General features: G+C 48.6%; 1 protein-coding gene across 2 annotated transcripts in view; it reads right to left on the bottom strand.

Annotated features, from left to right (window-relative positions):
* The window catches only part of LRRC74A (leucine rich repeat containing 74A), a 32,219-nt gene extending 15,364 nt beyond the window's left edge, over positions 1 to 16,855 (bottom strand). The window contains exons 1-5 of one of the 2 annotated variants that reach the window (XM_072116808.1): positions 14,826 to 16,855; positions 11,959 to 12,161; positions 11,771 to 11,878; positions 11,600 to 11,693; positions 213 to 262 (exon numbers count right to left, since the gene is read on the bottom strand). In XM_072116808.1, the coding sequence (XP_071972909.1) occupies positions 213 to 262; positions 11,600 to 11,693; positions 11,771 to 11,878; positions 11,959 to 12,161; positions 14,826 to 14,958 (588 nt within the window). In that variant the 5' untranslated portion in view covers positions 14,959 to 16,855. Of the gene's footprint in view, positions 1 to 212; positions 263 to 11,599; positions 11,694 to 11,770; positions 11,879 to 11,958; positions 12,162 to 12,631; positions 13,879 to 14,825 lie in introns of those variants that run through there. The other variant, XM_072116807.1, reaches the window with a different exon arrangement.
* Between the last annotated feature and the right edge of the window lie 2,234 nt (positions 16,856 to 19,089).

The raw sequence follows: 19,089 nt of genomic DNA on the forward strand, positions 1-19,089 counted from the left end.
GATGAGAGTGGCGGAACAGGAAGATAAAAGCTCCTGTTCTACTGTGTACATTTGTAGTAGTAGTCCAAATGATCTGGAAGGGGAGGGAGGTCTCACTATTCCCTTTGATGGCTGCCTTAAGTATAATGATAATGGCATTTTCCAATATTGTTCAGAAATTTGGGAGGAAGCAGCAGTCTAAGCTGCAGGATTTTGAAGTAATAGATACTCACAAACATGGCTTCAGCCAGGTGCTTGGCAGACAAGTCATTGAATCCATTGTCTGAAAGATAAATAAGTAATGAAAGAGGAACCAAAGTAGGAAACTTGATAGTAAACATGCAAATGTAGTTACTTCACATTTGTGTTTTTAAAGGTTTAAGGTAAGTTTTAAGGTACATCACAACTCATGCACAATTTCATATGACATTTTCCCTAATCCTTCCTCTCTGCTTAGCTAGTTTTCCCTATGCCTAAGGCTACCTGCACATAAATGTTTTTCCTTAAACTACAGCTCTCTTATCCATTTTAGTGGGCAGTGTGTCTTCAGTATTTTTATAGTTTCTGAGGTCTGTAGGTCTGCAAAAACAGGCTTTGTCTCATCCAAATGTCATCTGGTAAATCATTGTTACCTAGGAACTGATTCACAAACACGGACAGCCCCACAGACTGCTAATAGGAGGGCAGAGCAGCAGACACAGCCAAAACTAGGACCTTTGCCACAGGGCATAGAATTCTTTTCTCTAGGGCACTAAGTTCATCATCACAGGCTTCATAGGTCGTTGAACCAATCACCTCTACAATTAGCATGCTACTAATTAGATGGACCAGTTCAATTTTGCAGGTAATTTGGGCATTTAACTTCACCACACCAACTTTATTGATAAATGCACTTAAACCAACCATTTTCTTTGCCATGGTTCTCTCCCTATGGATCTGAATGACTATGTGGAATACCTACTACATTGCCAAATGTCCCCTCTTTTGGTTCACCCAAGGTAACTACTGTAGTATTAGAACAGGTATCACTTTACATAGTTTTGCTGCAGACCTACATTCGAAAAAATGCTATTAACTAAACTGCTTTATTTTTTTTGACACAGTGGACTGTAATTTTGTTTGGAGAGTGCAGTGGATGCTCCTGAAATAAGTTCTGCTCTTCTTTTAGCTTTATATGACCTTATTTTACGAGAACCAGAGGGACTGCATACAGTGTAGATGTCAATGCAGCCTGGAGCCCCTCACTCTCATTTGCATAATTTGTAAATCTTTTATTTCTTAAAAACAAAGGCATAAGAAACTATAGGAAGAGCTGATCCTGCCAGAGGGGGCATACACCAGTGTCACGGGCACCCCCGCGATCCATACCACGGATCGCGGGTGCACCCGTGCCTCCGTTGCGGGCACCCCCGCGATCCATATCGCGGACCACGGGTGCACCCGTGCCTCCCTCCGCTGCCCCGGTCCCGCTCCGGTGCACTCACCTCTCCTGGCTCCCGCTCCCGTCCGGACTAGGTCTTGCGCGCGGCCCCGCTCCCTAGGGCACGCGCGCGGCACTGTCTCAAGATTTAAAGGGCCAGCGCACAGGTGATTAGTATTGGTCATTTCCTGTTTTGTATATAACCCTTTGTTTCCCATCATTCCCTGCCGGCTTCCTAGCGAGTATTGCTGTGTTCCTGCGTATTCCTGTATTCCTGCGTATTCCTGTATTCCTGCGTTCCAGTGTATTCCTGTGTGTTCCCGTTCCTGAGTCCTGTGTTGCCGTGTTACCTGTGTTCCTCCCTGTTGCTGTGTGCCTGTGTTCCCGTTCCCTCCTGCCTGGACCTCCTGTTGCTGACCCCGGACTTGAACCTGACGTTGCATCTCTGCCGCCTGCCCTGACCCTGTGCCTGGACCCGACTACGAGTTTGTCATTCGCTAAGGTACCTCGACCTCGGCTGCCACCGTGGGCTAGTCACACCTGGGAACGACCTAGTGGTATCCTGCCGCAGCAAGTCCAACCCGCTTTGCGGCGGGCTCTGGTGAAAACCAGGTGCCGCTAGGCTCCGGTTCCGGGTGTTGGCTAGTTACATCTCCCGCGGTGGTCCAGAGGATCCACTGATCCTAACAGTAAGATCCGGCCATGGATCCCGCCGAGGCTCCTTCTCCCAGTCAGCCTGATCTCGCCACCATCGTGATCCACCAGTCCCGGCAGATTGCAGCACAGCGGAATCAGCTAGAGCAAGTCACCGCCATGCTCCAACAACTACTTGCTACCCAACATCAGCAACAGTCTCCTGAGGCGGCCGCTGCGACCCCTGCTACCCCTGCTTATCTTCCTGCTGCTGAACCCAGGCTACGCCTCTCTTTGCCCGGCAAGTATGATGGAGATCCAAAGATGTGCAGGGGCTTCATAACCCAGTGCTCCCTGCACATAGAACTCATGCCGTCGCAATTTGTCACAGAGCGGTCCAAGGTGGCATTTGTCCTCAGCCTTCTTTCCGGGAAAGCCCTGGCCTGGGCTACTCCGCTTTGGGACAGAGATGACCCGGTTGTGTCTAGCCTCACTGTGTTTCTGTCAGAGTTCCGGTCAGTCTTCGAGGAACCAGCACGGGCCTCCTCTGCGGAGTCTGCATTGTTGAACTTGCATCAGGGCAACTCATCGGTGGGAGAGTACGCAGTTCAATTCCGCACCCTGGCTTCTGAACTTGCGTGGAACGATGCAGCCTTCATTGCTACATTTAAGAAAGGGCTCTCTGCGCAGGTCAAGGACGCACTGGCAGCTCGGGATCTTCCATCTACTCTGAGTGACCTCATCACCTTGGCCACTCGAATTGATCTTCGGTTTAAGGAGCGAGCTGAGGAACTACGCTCCGAGTATCCCCAAGGCCGTGTTAGACGCATTCCTCGCCTGGTGCCAGTCTTCCAAAGGCCGCTCCAGGGCCCGCCTGAATCTTCTGCTGAGGAACCCATGCAGGTTGACCGAACCCGGCTCACTCTACAAGAGCGTTCAAGACGCCGACAGGAGAACCTCTGTCTGTACTGTGCCAGCCCAGAGCATTTCATCGGTTCCTGTCCTGTCCGTCCTCAACATCCGGGAAACGCCAGCACCTAGGCTTCTTGGGAGAAGCGTCCCTAGGTGTAAGTACAGCTTCTCCACGTCTGACTCTTCCCGTGCTCCTCAGCGTTGGCACCGGTACCCAGATCCAGGTTACTGCCTTCCTGGACTCGGGCTCTACAGCGAACTTCGTGGATGCAGCCTTGGTCTCTCGGCATCACTTCCCGGTGGTTCGTCTCGAGAAGCCATTGTCTATTGCCTCGGTCAATGGTCAGATTCTCTCCGTGCCCATCTGGTTTCACACGGAGCCCCTGCTTCTGCAAGTTGGTGCCCTACATCAAGAGAGACTTTTTTTTTTGTGCTGCCCCAGAGCACATCTGCTCTACTGCTGGGTCTCCCCTGGTTGCAGCTTCATGCCCCTGTACTGGACTGGTCCTCCGGGCATATCCTCCGTTGGGGACCGAACTGTGCTTCACGTTGTATGCAGATTCCCCGTCCGCTACCTGTGAGGACTTCGACTCTGGCTCCCAAGTCTCTGGAGGGTCTGCCAGCTTGTTATCGGGACTTTTCGGATGTTTTCTCCAAGAAGCAGGCGGAGATTCTACCACCACATCTTCCCTATGATTGCCCTGTGGATCTTCTTCCTGGCGCCACTCCTCCCAGAGGTCGTGTTTATCCTCTTTCTGTACCTGAGTCTCTAGCCATGTCCGACTACATCAAGGAGAATCTGCAGAGGGGTTTTATACGCAAGTCCTCCTCTCCGGCTGGCGCAGGTTTCTTCTTCGTTACCAAGAAAGACGGCTCCCTACGTCCCTGTATAGACTATCGTGGGCTGAATAAGATCACGGTAAAAAACCGTTACCCCCTGCCGTTGATTACAGAACTCTTTGATCGCCTACGTGGTTCCAAGGTGTTCTCCAAGCTGGACCTCCGTGGTGCTTACAATCTCATCCGGATCCGCAAAGGTGATGAGTGGAAGACGGCGTTTAACACCCGTGACGGGCACTTTGAGTATCTAGTGATGCCCTTTGGACTGTGTAATGCCCCTGCTGTTTTTCAGGAGTTTGTGAACGACATTTTTCGGGACCTTCTTTATACTTGTGTCGTGGTCTACCTCGAAGACATCTTGGTGTACTCTCCAGACCTTGAGTCCCACCAGGCACACGTACGACAAGTTCTAGGTCGACTTCGTGCCAATCACCTCTATGCCAAGTTAGAAAAATGCCTGTTTCACCAGCACTGCCTTCCCTTCGTCGGTTACATAATTTCCGACAGAGGCCTCCAGATGGACCCCGCGAAGCTGTCTGCAGTTCTTCAGTGGCCACGTCCAGAGGGTCTCCGAGCCATACAGAGGTTCCTGGGGTTTGCGAACTATTACCGTCAGTTTATTCCCCATTTCTCCACTCTGGTGTCCCCCATCGTGGCGCTCACCAAGAAGGGTGCCAATCCACGTGCCTGGTCTCCAGCTGCTGAAATAGCCTTCTCCAAGTTAAAGTCTGCTTTCTCCTCGGCTCCCGTACTCTCTAGGCCAGATACGGACAAACCCTTTCTTCTGGAGGTGGACGCATCCTCCATAGGAGCTGGAGCGGTGCTCACTCAGAAAGGGCCCAATGGCCGAACTTTGACTTGCGGTTTCTTTTCCAACACTTTTTCCCCAGCTGAGAGAAATTATTCCATTGGAGACAGAGAACTATTAGCCTATCAAACTTGCTCTTGAAGAATGGCGGTATCTTCTGGAGGGAGCTCTCCATCCTGTTTGTGTGTACACTGACCACAAGAATCTTCTGTACCTCCAGACAGCCCATCGCCTGAATCCCAGGCAAGCCCGGTGGTCTTTGTTCTTCTCCCGCTTTGACTTGCTGATTCATTTTCGTCCGGCAGACAAGAATGTCAAGGCTGATGCTCTGTCCCGTTCGTCAGATGTTGTTGGAGATGAACCAGTTCCTCGGCACATAATTTCTCCTGATCAGCTTGTTGTTGCAGCTCCGGTGGACCTTCGGCAGCTGCCTCCTGGCAAGACGTATGTTAGACCTGCTCTTAGGAAGAGGATTCTGTCTTGGGGACATTCTTCTCGTCTGGCTGGGCACCCTGGGGTGCAACGCTCCTTGGCCCTCATCTCCCGCTATTACTGGTGGCCAGACCTGGTCAAAGATGTTCGGGAGTTTGTGGGATCCTGCTCCTCCTGTGCCCGCAATAAAGCCTCTCGTCTCAAACCGGCTGGACTGTTACTCCCGTTGCCGATACCCAGTTGCCCGTGGTCTCACGTGGCAATGGACTTTGTTACTGATCTGCCTGTCTCCTCGGGCAATACTCTTATCTGGGTGGTGACGGACCGGTTTTCCAAAATGTCCCATTTTGTTCCCCTTCCAGGTCTTCCGTCTTCACCACAGCTTGCCAGTTTGTTCTTCAAACATATCTTCCGTCTGCATGGCCTTCCGCTTCACATTGTGTCCGATCGAGGAGTCCAGTTTGTCTCTAAATTCTGGCGTTCTTTATGTAACCAACTGCAGGTCATCCTTGACTTTTCTTCTGCTTACCACCCTCAGTTGAATGGTCAAGTAGAAAGGGTGAACCAGACTTTGGGCTGCTACTTGCGCCACTTCGTCTCAGCCCGTCAAGACAATTGGACTGACCTTCTACCTTGGGCTGAGTTCTCTTACAATTCTCTGGACTCGGGATCTACTGGTTCGGCTCCGTTCTTCGTGGTCTATGGACGTATTCCTCGCCCACCTCTCCCGCTGTCTACTCCCTCTGTTGTCCCTGCGGTGGAGGATCTGGTGCAGGATCTCAAGGCTGTTTGGGACCAGACCCGCCAGTCCCTTCTACAAGCTTCAGACCGTACCAAGACCCAGGCTGATAAAAGACGTCGAGCTCCTCCTGTCTTCTCCCCTGGTGACAAAGTATGGCTATCCTCCAGATACGTCCGGCTTAAGATACCCAGCTATAAACTTGGGCCCCGGTTCCTTGGCCCCTTTGAGGTAATCAAGCGCATTAATCAAGTGGCATACAAGCTCCGCCTTCCTCCATCTATGCGCATCCCGAACTCCTTTCATGTATCCCTCCTGAAGCCAGTCGTCTTGAACCGCTTCACCCAGCAATCCCCTCCTCCGGCTCCTGAGGCTGATTCTCCAGATGTATATGAAGTCAAGGAGGTTCTGGACATGAAGCTCGTAAGGGGTAAGTGGTTCTTCCTTGTAGATTGGAAGGGGTTCGGGCCTGAGGAGAGATCCTGGGAGCCTGAAGAGAATATTTTTGGGTTTCTTGGGACCAAGAAGAAGAGGGGGACGCCGAGGGTGGGGGGTACTGTCACGGGTACCCCCGCGATCCATACCACGGATCGCGGGTGCACCCGTGCCTCCGTTGCGGGCACCCCCGTTATCCATATCGCGGATCGCGGGTGCACCCGTGCCTCCCTCCGCTGCCCCGGTCCCACTCCGGTGCACTCACCTCTCCTGGCTCCTGCTCCCGTCCGGACTAGGTCTTGCGCGCGGCCCCGCTCCCTAGGGCGCGCGCGCGGCACTGTCTCAAGATTTAAAGGGCCAGCGCACAGGTGATTAGTATTGGTCATTTCCTGTTTTGTATATAACCCTTTGTTTCCCATCATTCCCTGCCGGATCTTTGTGCCTCTTAGCCTTAGAGAAAGCTTCCTAGCGAGTATTGCTGTGTTCCTGCGTATTCCTGTATTCCTGCGTATTCCTGTATTCCTGCGTTCCAGTGTATTCCTGTGTGTTCCCATTCCTGATTCCTGTGTTGCCGTGTTACCTGTGTTCCTCCCTGTTGCTTTGTGCCTGTGTTCCCGTTCCCTCCTGCCTGGACCTCCTGTTGCTGACCCCGGACTTGAACCTGACGTTGCATCTCTGCCGCCTGCCCTGACCCTGTGCCTGGACCCGACTACGAGTTTGTCATTCGCTAAGGTACCTCGACCTCGGCTGCCACCGTGGGCTAGTCACGCCTGGGAACGACCTAGTGGTATCCTGCCGCAGCAAGTCCAACCTGCTTTGCGGCGGGCTCTGGTGAAAACCAGGTGCTAGGCTCCGGTTCCGGGTGTTGGCTAGTTACATCTCCCGCGGTGGTCCAGAGGATCCACTGATCCTAACAACCAGTATGTAAGTGTGGTTGGTTTACAGTCTTCATCATGGTGGTAGATGTCGTTTAAATCAGCGCAAGCATTTGGGGTGACACCTGACCAATGACATCATCAAAATACATTACATAGGTCTCTTTTTATTAGGGTACTTGATTGGGAATTTATTATACTGCAGTCTAAAATATGGCTCAGTGGGTTACTGAAACTATCAAGATCTGTTATTGGGGCATTGTGACGGCATTTTTTTTTTCTTTTTTTAAATCGCTTTATTGGCACAGAAATTAAATGGTGCAGCATCACAAAACAAGGATCATTAGCTGAGGTACATCAGATATAACAACATATATCTTTACACAACCATCTGTGATAAAATCTGTACAAAAACAGCGATCCAGTAAACCCCAACCCAGACATAGAACAGTAACCAACCTGGTCGAGAGGTGTCAAGAGAGAAATGGAGTTAAATAAAAGGTAGTAACAATGGTTAGGCAACAAGGTAACCCACCACCCTATTTCTGGAGAGCAAGGAATCCCTCCTGTTGACAGTGCACAGAGGAGTGCAGGAAGGGTGACCAACTGTAATATGTAAAATTATAATAATATAACCTCCATCGAGTATTGCATTCACTGAAAAGGGACAAGAGACTCTCTCAGACTGCGAACATTAAAAAGGGTATCTGGGAAAGAGCACCAAGAGCCCCACACTTTTCGGAACTTATCCGGGCAGCCGCGATGTTTGTAAACTATATTCTCGTAAGGTAGAGTCAGATTAACGAATTTCTTCCACTGAGAGACAGTAGGAGAGCGATCAGCCATCCAGCGTATGGCAATGGCCTTACGGGCCAAAAACAGAGCTTTCTTCAAGAAAATAGCTTCATAATGGGACCAGTCATCCTCCCGGGTAATTCCCAACAGCCATAGGGCCGGCGAGGTAGGGACCGGTTTATTCAGGATAGTAGACAGCAGAGAAACTACTTCTGTCCAGAATACGGCTATATAATCACAAGTCCATATTAGGTGGATGAAATCTGCCCTGTCCACATGACATCTGTGACATCTAGAGTTCGGCAATCTATGCATATGAAACAGTCTGACTGGAGTGATATAGCATTGATGGATGATGAACAACTGAATTAGTTTATTATTGGCTGCCGGAGAAACCGATGTGTGAGACTCCTGGGCCGCCCCCCAGTCTTCATCCGATAGTGAGGGAATGAGAGCCTCCCATCGGGCTCTGGCAGAGGGGGACCCTCCAACAGCTCAGAGAGGAGGTGGGTATAGATAACAGAAACCAGGCCTCTAGGACCCTGAGAGCGTAGAATTCCAATCAGTGGGAATGAGGAGAAAGCAGTCTCTGTCGGAGGGGAACTGAGCCAGAAAAGCGTGCCTTAGCTGTAGGCAACGATAGACTTCCCTATTTGGAACATCAAAAGCGGATCTAATTGCCTCCACAGAGAGAGCCTCCCCATCCTCCCCAAGAAGTTGAGCAATGTTCACTAGACCCTTGGCGGTCCAGTATGAACCATCTTGCAAATCTGAGAGATGGAGCAAACCTGGGTGGGACCAGAGGGGAACATGAACAAGGGTGCCCAGTGCAGCTGATAGTTTCTTGGCATGAGACCAAACCTGTCTGGCCAGCCTATGCAAAGGAAGAAGGTGGTTAGGCTTATAATCAACAGGCTCCAATACTGGCCACAGGGAGCGTAGGTGGAGGAACCGGGCAAGGTGGCTTTCAGCGTCTGGCATCTGCCCAGGTGACACCCAACTACGGAGATAGCGAAGCTGACCCGCCAGGTAATACAAGAAGGGATCCGGCAAAGCAGCCCCCGCCTGTGCCTTAGGGCGACGCAAAGTGGACAGACGGAGTTTAGCACGCCCACTCCCCCAGATGAATGAGGTGAACAAAGAGTCCAGCTGCCACTGGGATATCTGCATGCTCTAGGGTGTACAACAATTTAGGCAATGCAATCATTTTAAGTAAATATATGCGTCCAGCCACAGACACAGGCAGGAGCCTCCAAGTATTTACCTTATCTTTTAGTTAAGTCACCAAAGGGGCTATATTAAGAGAGAAGAAACGGGAGATGTCCCGTACAATATGTACACCCAGGTATTGAAATCTTTCCACTATTTGAAGGCCGCAGAACTCAGGACCCCAACCATAACCCTCCCTACGTAGTGGCATAAGAAATGACTTATCCCAGTTAATGAGGAGGACTGAGAAGTCACCAAACCTATTTATAATTGAGATGGCCCTGGGAAGGGTGGCAGCAGGGTTAGCCATATACAACGCTACATCATAGGCATGAAGGCTAATTCTATTTTCCCGTGCCCCCACTCTGACTGAAGGGATTTTGTTATTGAGGTGCTGGAGATGTGCAAATCTTTTACAATAGCTCACTGATTATCCTTAATGAACAGTAGGAAGTTAAAGTTACACTGCAATTGGGAGTATATTCTGTGTTAATTGAGTCTATCCTGCAGTTTCCATGTCACTTCCAACATACTAAACACATTTGTATGTGGATAAAACCATCAAAACACCTTCCAGATCATTTTCCTTTTATGGCCCAGTGTGGTGGCACTATCAAGAAAATAAAATTTCAAATGAGATTTAAAATGGGTGTGTAAATTGATGCCCATGAACATTAGTTACCAGTTCTCCTATCTGGTCCGTGATGTGAATCACAGCAGCCTCCTCTGTGACTTTATACAACCAATTTACATATCCCTTCAAAGTTGATTTTCTGGATGATGCCATTAATAATCTTCAATCTGCTGTAGGTAGCATCCTTTACATGAGGGCACATTGGGAATTGTAGTTTCTCTAGATATGCATTTGCAACACCCCTGCCAATCTATAGGCAAGGGGGCAGTTGCGAATAAGGCTCTCTACCTGTTAGGACCCATCTAGTGAGTCTGATCAACTCATTAAGGGATAATGCAGTAAGTCTCAGGTAATTAGAAGCTGTAGATTCAATGGTTAATTGGGTGTGAGTTTCCAAACAATTGTGTTTCACCATGTAAACTGGAGTGCGATTGGAGAATTAGCCACCACCTGACCAGGATAATAAAACCCCTGGACAGGGAGGGGCTAGAGGTTTTTTTTACCACAAGGTGTTTGAGCAGAAGCCCTTACCACATGAGCAGGGGCAGACCGCTTAGTCTGATTCCAGCTGTTTAGTGTGTATAAAATGCTGTGAATTTTCTGTTTCATGCATAACATCATGTTTGACGAAGAGAACTAGTATTCTCGAAAGCTCACCATCAAATATACTCAGTTAGCCTCAAAAAGGTATCGCCTGATTTCTTCACTTTTCCAGCCTACAGGGACAGAGAGACAGTGTCAGTACACCATCAGTGCTGACACTTGGCTAATCCCAAGACCAGAGTCACGAGACTCCAATCCAGAGCTGCAGCTTTCACAGTTTGGACACAGCTCCATCCCAGCCTGCATCTACTTCCAGGCTGGTGCCATATTCCTGAGGACTCCTCTCCATGACCACTCCAGCAACCTCAATCTGTTCTGAGACCATTCAGGCCCGTTGCCTGCTGTTGTTCGATAAAGAACCATAATTTATTTTGAACAATGTTGCCTCCGTCTGATCCCTGATACAGCCCTCCGGGGTCCCCATACCAAGCACCGTGACATCAGCGTGCCTAGGCCGCAACCGCCAGCCACTCTGGAATTCTGGGCCCCCGGCTGCCTCCAGCCCCCAAGAAAAGTCTAGGCCCCGGTGGGGGATGTTGCACATTGGGTAATGCAGTTTGAAACAGACCTTCACTGTAGGGGTTATCAGGCTTCAAGGTTGTGGATCCTCTGGACCACTGCGGATGATGACACAAGCCACTACCTGGGACCGGAGTCTAAGTGGTACCCGGTTTTCACCAGAGCCCGCCACAAAGCGGGTTAGACAAGCTGCGGCGTGGTACCACCAGGTCGTTCCACGGGCATGACTTGTCCGCAGTGGCAGCCAAGGTCGAGGTACAGAAACGGCAGGCAGCCTCATAGTCAGGGACCGGCTGGAGGTCAGGATAGGCAGCACAGGATCGGCGTTAGAGACGTAGCAATAGGTCAAGGCAGGCGGCAAAGGAGCGAAGTCAAAGGCAGAACCGGGGTCACAACGGGAATACACAGAAATAGCACACGGCATAAACAAGCTTTCTCTAGGGCACTAAGCACAAAGATCCGGCAGGGATCACAGGAAGGGGCAGGATTAAATAGATTACCTGGAATGGCCAGTGCCAATTAATTGCGCGCTGGCCCTTTAAATCTGCAGAAGCCGGTCCGCGCGCGCCCTAGGAGTCGAAGATGATGGAGCAGCCGTGGCGGGGAGCGCAGAAGCCGGAGCAGGAGCCTGCGGCATGCTGGCGTGGGGTGAGAGGTACAGGTGAGCCCGCGACCCGAGATATGGGTCGCGGGACCACCCATAACAGGGGTGTTCCACCTGTAGTAGATTACAGCATATTACAGAGGGGTTGGAGCATTCACTTACGAGCTAGAGTGAGGCTGCTGAGGGAGAGATTGTCCATTAAAATCCTAGAAAGCACATCTGAGCCCTTCACACCAAGATGGTTGTTGGTGAGGTCCTGGAGGTAAAAAGAACACAGGTCTGAGTATACTTGCTAGCCTTATCATATACATACACAGCCGATCACTTTCTTACCAGCTCCTGGATTGTGTTGTTCTCTCTTAGCACCTGTACCAGGTGTATCAGTCCCACAGCCTCAATCCAATTGTCCTCCAAATTGAGATGGATAATGCTTGTGTTAGTCTGAAATACAGAAAAAAATGGCTCTTATTTTATTTGTACAGTCAACTTTTTCTCCATAAAAAATGTGTAGCAACGCTTACCTTTAGGGCCACTGCCAAAGCATGGGCTCCACGAGGCCCCAGGCCATGATGCTTCAGATTCATACGTGTCTGGCTCATGTGCCGGATAAAGTAGGATGTGGGAACAACCCCCACTTCATTGCATGCCTGCTTGTAGACATCCTCCCCACTGGCAGACCCTGTGGGAGTCTGCTCTAACCCTGATGGATGTTGTGACGCTTCATCTGCATGTAATTTTAAAAAAGAAAAAGTATCCTAAATTGTGGCATCTCTCCAGGTTATGGAATATAACTCTATGTCTGCTCCATGAGGCTACATATTTAATTGTACATTGCATTGTGGGTACTCTCTGTATTTGACCCCATAGATTAAAATATCAGGCATCAATTTTCCCTCTGCTTTTAACTATGTGGTCCCCATAAGTTCTTGGATTTGCTTGACAGAGATACTCTGCCAGTTGAGACAGACCTTTCTTTTACTCCCTTTTATTCTGACTAAATACCCTTGTTTACATTATAGAGATTAATATTCTGTATGATGTACATTATGTGGAACATTTCAACCAAATGCATCCTCGGTGGCTTGTTTGAACACATAGATTATTCTTAACAAGAGGATTAAAATTGGAGGTGAATTCATCAACTAATGTACAACATGTCAAAGTCAGGTCCCAGCAGGTGTTCCAGCCACTTACCATCAGTATCCAGGTCTGTGTCATACTGGCCATTAGAAGTTTCTAAGGAGAGGCATTGCATCTGTGGGCACAGGTCAGACATGCTGCTGCAGGAGATGTGTGTGACATTGGTGAAATCTACACCATGGATCATATATCGCTTAGTGGAGGGTGGGTCACACATGGGAGTACATCAGGGAGTCTTGTAGTCATTTGCTAATCATACCTGGTCTATACCATGTATGGGCCATTCGCCTTCATGTCACAAAATCAGCTTCTACTGTGTTTTCCTTTAAAAGACAAGCACTTGATCCAAAGAGACAGCGATCCAAAATACTTCAAAAATATATATTAGATTCTAAACTCTTGCAAGGAGCATCCTTATCCCTAATGTAAGAGATAACTACTTGATCACTATTTAATGTCGTATTTTAATATTAGTATTATTCTTTCTTTGGAGAGACATTCATTACTTTTAACCCTCTTTCCCTTTTTTCCCATTTGTATCACCTAGGAAAGATAACCACACTTTGTATGTCCTTCTCATATTTCTGGGGGTTTCCTCTAGGTATTTTGGTTTCCTCCAACACTCCAAAGAGCATTAAGTGAATTTAAAGACGTTTTCTGAGAATCTACAATTGGTTACCAATCCTTATGGTAGGTTATCAGTGGCAAATGTTAGGGTCTTTCTCTTGATATCAGAACTGCTGAGTCAATTGTAGGGCACCAAGCGCACTAAAAAACAGCTGCATAATGTAACACATAGAAAGACAGGACAGTATACTATCTAGTGGTTGTGCTTGTTATACTGGAAATAAACATATAAAAGTAGACCTGGACTTAATTTTCAATCATTTATATATTTCTTCTTAATTTCATTAATAATCAATATAAATACATAGCATTAAAGTTTAGCTACTAGCTATCAGTCAGAAGGTGTTTACTTGGCAGAAGGTTCTTGATAAGTATATGGCCTAACTTGATTACAGTGCATAGAGCAGGGATCTCCATTTACTGACTCTACTCTGTGTAGCAGAGGCAACATGCACCATCTGACGATGTCATTCCTGCCTGACGGATTCACTGCTACCTACGGCAGAAGGGGAGGAGAGAGGAGCTGCGAGGAACTAGGAAAGGTGAGTAGGGGAAGTGGAAGCTGCTGGGGAGGCACCATAAGAGGGGGCTTTAATATGAGGGGGAGCTGGGGGCACAATATAAGAGGGGGAGATGAAGGGCACTAAAGGGGAAATTAAATAGTCTGTGTTAGAGATTTTTATCAAGGCCTTAACCGCCCTTCATGTTGTACAGTGACCTCAAATTAAATATTTAATGACTGCCCCGGAGCTTGAACATAAAACCAAGACACATCAGTTTCTTAGTGTATGTAAAGATCTTCTCCCCTTTAATCAAAGCTGCATGTATAAAAAGACAGAAAAATCAGCATTGGTAGGCGTGACAAGGAGATAAGGTGCTTGGATGCTATAGGCTTAGTTTAAATGTACTACAACTGCTCTCTAATACATTCTACAAAAAGTTAATTAATTGTGCTCAGTTCTCAGGGATCTTGTACACAGATAAGCGATATTGTTTATACTAATTTCCTGAGAAGAAAGAGATAAACTGTCTCCAGAATATTGAACTAAAGATGAAGGACAGACTGGCTTCTCATTAAATGTCAAAGGGAATTAGCTGACAAGCGAGCAAACACGTTACATAAAATGAAGTTTGAACTGGACAGTGCCTTGACCCCCAGCATGACCCTTGGCTAATACTTAAAATGGAGGACAGTCCCTTATTCTGGGATTTCTTAAGTCAAGATGGCGTCCAAAACCAGTGCAATCTCCTTAACAATCCCCCCCTTTGAGCTTTGCTGGCCTGTAACTCCATCCTGAGAGACCTCCTCAAGCTCCAGGTACCCACAGGTAGGCTAAGCCCTTACCTGCTGGACCTGTTAACTCTTCACCAGATCCCCTGGAGGCCAGTCACTCAGGGGTTACAGGCCTGTGTCACATCACTGAGTTCTATAGTTCATACATTTGTAAACAGGCTGGTTCTCCAACAGGCAGCATCATCCTCCGCTCCGGGCACTTCTCCTGTTGTGGTTCTTACCGCCTGGACGGACATCTGGGAAATGGTGGACTTGATGAGGGGGACCACACAACACGCAATAAGTGACAAGAGCAAAATCACAATCCCCATTATTACCCCCACTTACAGGAAACCCTTCCAATCCCCCAGCCACAAAGTGAAGGGCAAAGTGTCCACTCCAGAGTTTCTCTTGAGTTCCCTGGACAGTCCTTCAATCTCTTCAAGAGCATGAGTAATGGATCCATAGGGGGCGATGTCATCTGGGATGTATATGCGGACAAGCCACTCCCACCATCTTACAGATTCCTCCCTTCTCAGCAAGGATCATGTCCAAAGCCATGCGGTTCTGGAAAGCATCTCCGATATAATTCACAAATCTCTGTTGATTACAATAAAAACAGTTAACAATCAACATCTTTGCTCATAGCTATCTGGGGAATAATGGACTCTGGTCCTGCCCATATCTGATTGTGGGCCTTGTACTCTTCTGGGACCCCCCTTGGTGCTTCCACTGTATCTATATAAACGTTGTCATCTAGGCGCTTCTCTCTTAGACTTCCAGAATCCTTTCGGATTCTCTACCTTTTCTTATGTGTCTGATCAACCTTATTCCTGGGGATGCACAAATGTTATCACCGTACATTCACCTTCCCAGCCTCTAGGCCTGACCTGACTCTCCTATCCCCACCAATCCAGTACACATCAGACACTGCTAATACAGGGTTACCTGTGCTGTCAATGTTAAAGAAGGTCATTTCCCTGTTGCACCAACCGCAGGTAAAGTCTCCTACCCTGGGGGCATCCTGGTCAGCAGTATAGTTACATTGAATAGTCATGGTTGGGGTGTCCCTGAGCATACAGTCAGTCCTATAGATACAGTGATAGTCATGGTTGGGGTGTCCCTGAGCATACAGTTAGTCCTATAGTTATAGTGATAGTCATGGTTGGGGTGTCCCTGAGCATGCAGTCAGTCAGAAGAGACCAGCTAGCAAGAAGAATAAGTTTGCAATAGAAAGCGTGGAAGCATGCTGACTTCCCTCTAGCTTCACAGACGTGGCACTGGTCAGCAGGACCTGGAAAGGACCGTCGTAGCGAGGCTCCAGACTCTCTCTGGTGTCTCTTTACCACTACGTAGTCTCCAGGTTTCAGATTATGCGTCCTGAGGTCTCTGTCTGGATTTGAAAAAGGAATCAGAAACACTTTTGCGGACCTTTTTCAAGGCCTGGCTCAACTGTGTGTCATGTTCCACCTGGTTTCCTGCCATCTGCTATAGGGTCTGTGGGAAGTAGAGGCCTAGTCTGGGTACACATCCAAAAAATACTTCAAAGGGGGACAATCCCATCTTTTTGGTGGAGGTAGTCCTAACTGAATGGTAGGCAGCACTAAAGCACTCGGTTTCCCTGTTACTTCCATGGCCTCCCGGATCTCTTAAGAGTGCCGTTTAAAGTATCTCAACCCCACCACTAACTTGGGAAAGGTAAGGGGTGTGCAGGAACTGTTCTACACCCAGGAGGGACAAGGTTTGAGTCTTTACCTGTCCAGTGAAGTGGGTTCTGCGACCGGACTCTATGATCTCTGGAAGTCAAAACCTGCGGAAAACTCTCACTCACCAACTTCTTGGCTGCAGCTCTGGCAGTAGCCTTGGTCATGAGAAAAGCTTCTGGCCACCCTGGAAAGAGATCAATGCACACAAGCACGTATTCCTACGTACCACTTTTCGGTAGCTGGATAAAATCCATCTGCAGTCTTTGGAAGAGATACAGCAGCTTGGGTGTCACCTTCTGTGGGGTCTTTACCACCTTACCTGGGTTGCGGCGGGCACTGACTATAAAGGCTTGCACTAGTCTAGTGACAGGGGAAGTAACGCCCGGGACCACCAGCGGTTTATGAGCACTAGTTTGGCCATTTTGGATATGTGTGTGTCCATGGGCTACTTGACTTACTGTTGAGTGCAGGACCTGTGGATCAAACTTTTAGCTCAGAACTCACCGCTGAGACTTCAGGACAGTCTCTGGGTTCCATCTGTGCAGCTGCCTTCGCCATCCCGTCAGCCACATACTTGCCCTTGGCTTGTGGAGTTACCAAATTGTGTGTGCTATTAATTTTTCTATCCCCACCTCTTGTGGAAGTAAAAGAGCATTCATTAGCTCATTAATCAGCGTGCCATGCTTTAAGAGGGTCCCTGCAGAGGTGAGGAAATCTCTAGCCTTCCATATGGGTTCATAGTCATGTTTAGACCCCAAGACTATACCTTGAGTATAGATATTTCCCCTTTTACCTTCCACCAGCTGTAGCGCTTCCCTGAGTGCCATCGCTTCACCTTCTGCGCTGACCTGTGTGGTTCTGCTTGTACTGCCTCATGTGCGCCACTGACCACTGTATATCCAGTGCATAACCGTCTGTCTTCTCCAGCAGACCTGCAGCCATCTATGAGAAAAAACTCAACATCTGGGTTAAGCACCCTTCTCTCCCCCCCTCTCTGAATCCTGGAAGACTGATGACAGAACGGCAGGATTCAGAGCTGTGAACCTTGTCAGTGTATCCTGGGGCATCAGGAGTGTACACTGGAGTCTGAGCTGTCTGGCCTTTGCTCAGATGCTTGGGCTGTACTTTAGTGAGGACACTGTGCAAGGTATGTGGGGTTTGCACTGAGTGATCTAGGGTCTAGGATCAACTCACTGGCCTTGTGAGCAGATTGCTGGCTGCAGCTACTAACACATGAGGGGCTCCCCTCACGACTGAGTCTAACCGGGCCTAATAATGGGCCACTGGGGAGGCCACCACGTTCCTGGGCTAGACACCTGTGGCCTAGATACTCCGTGCAAAATAAAATAAAAGATCTGGTTCAGTGGGATGTGCCTAGTGCCGGGGCAGACAGGATTTGCCAGCTTAAGGCTATGGAATGCATCAACTGCCTCCTGACTAAGGGCAAATGGGGAAGAGGCAATTCAGTCAGAAAGGAAACAAAAGGCTGGAGGCAGCAGACCGTATCCTAGGCCTGTAGGAGATGTCCTAGAAACATGTGAAGAGGCTTAGGGCTTCAGGGCAGGGGCACATTCTGGACTACCAGCTTTCTTTCCTCTGTCAGGTATCTGCCTGTGGCTGAGAAGCAGTGGCCTAGGAAGACCACCTTCTCCTGGCAGTATTGGAGTTTGTCTCTGGAAACTGCAACCCTTCTGGAACAGAAAACACATAAGGTCAATAAATGCATCCTGGCAAACAACAACAGTAGGTCCTCTGCATACTGAAAAGGAGAACATCCAGTAAGGGGCTAGTCTGCCAGTCTACTCCCTGTAGGGCTGTAGAGTATGGAGTACTGGCTGGGGGAGTTTTACCCCCCCCCCCCCCTTGTGGGAATCTGCATCAAGTATACTGGAATACTGAACTGGTAAAGCCAAATAGGTACTGGCAATCTTCATGTAGGGCCACAGAGAGTAAAACATTTGCCAAATCAATAACAGTGAATAATATGTCACTCTCAGGGACTGCTGCCAGTGTGGGACACTCACCATCAGGACATTGACCATCTTACATGTATCCGGCTGTTCTTTCTGGGTCTTTTTCTTGACCGGGAATGGGTTAAAATCACCATTGGGCTAGCAGGGGAGAGTTACTCATCAGTTCTACAATGAAAGGCACTAACTCTGTTTGGGGGGCCGTTCAGAAGGGGGACTGTTCTTGCTGACATCCTTGTCCATAACCACCCCCCCTTGTCCCACCCTGTTGGGGCCCGTCTCCGCCACTCACTACAGCAATGTCGCCTCCCCGCAACGCCCACTTGGGTTGGTCGGTTGAGACTTCCGGAAATGTTGTCAGTCTCACTTTGGCGTGGTCTGTGAAACTACTCTATTCCCTCTGTACGTCAATGTGTCAGAGTCCCTCCACCACATCTCCAGCCCAGTGTTCTGTGCTTTTTATAAAGTTCTGGCCAGATTCCAACTACTCAACAAAAATCAGGTACACTTTTGGTTTTTAATCAAAAAGGAACAAAAGTCAGTCATAGGCTCTGTAATACAGTTGTTCTTGTTCTTGCTTAGTCTGTTCGTGGGTTACACAGGAGGACATCACATCATACTGTGTTCTTGTTCCACAATCAAATTCCTTCGAGCCTCTTTTTTTAGATTGTCAGGGAGAACTCTAAACGCAGCGATCTGCCCCCTTTCTGTAAACAATTTACACTGTCTGTTCTATCCTGGCACAACACGGATCGCTTCAAAACCAGTTCCCACACACACTGATAACACAGCCCAGCACAGCTGCCCCCACGATCTGACCCCCGCAGAGTCCCTAAACTCCAGAAAGCAGGTACCAGAGACATTGCGACACTTTTTATAGTAATTTTTCTCTAATTGTCGGGATCAAATAAGTTTTAATAATACCCAAACAAACAA

Source organism: Engystomops pustulosus, chromosome 7, assembly GCF_040894005.1.
Source record: "Engystomops pustulosus chromosome 7, aEngPut4.maternal, whole genome shotgun sequence".
Lineage (NCBI taxonomy): Eukaryota > Metazoa > Chordata > Amphibia > Anura > Leptodactylidae > Engystomops > Engystomops pustulosus.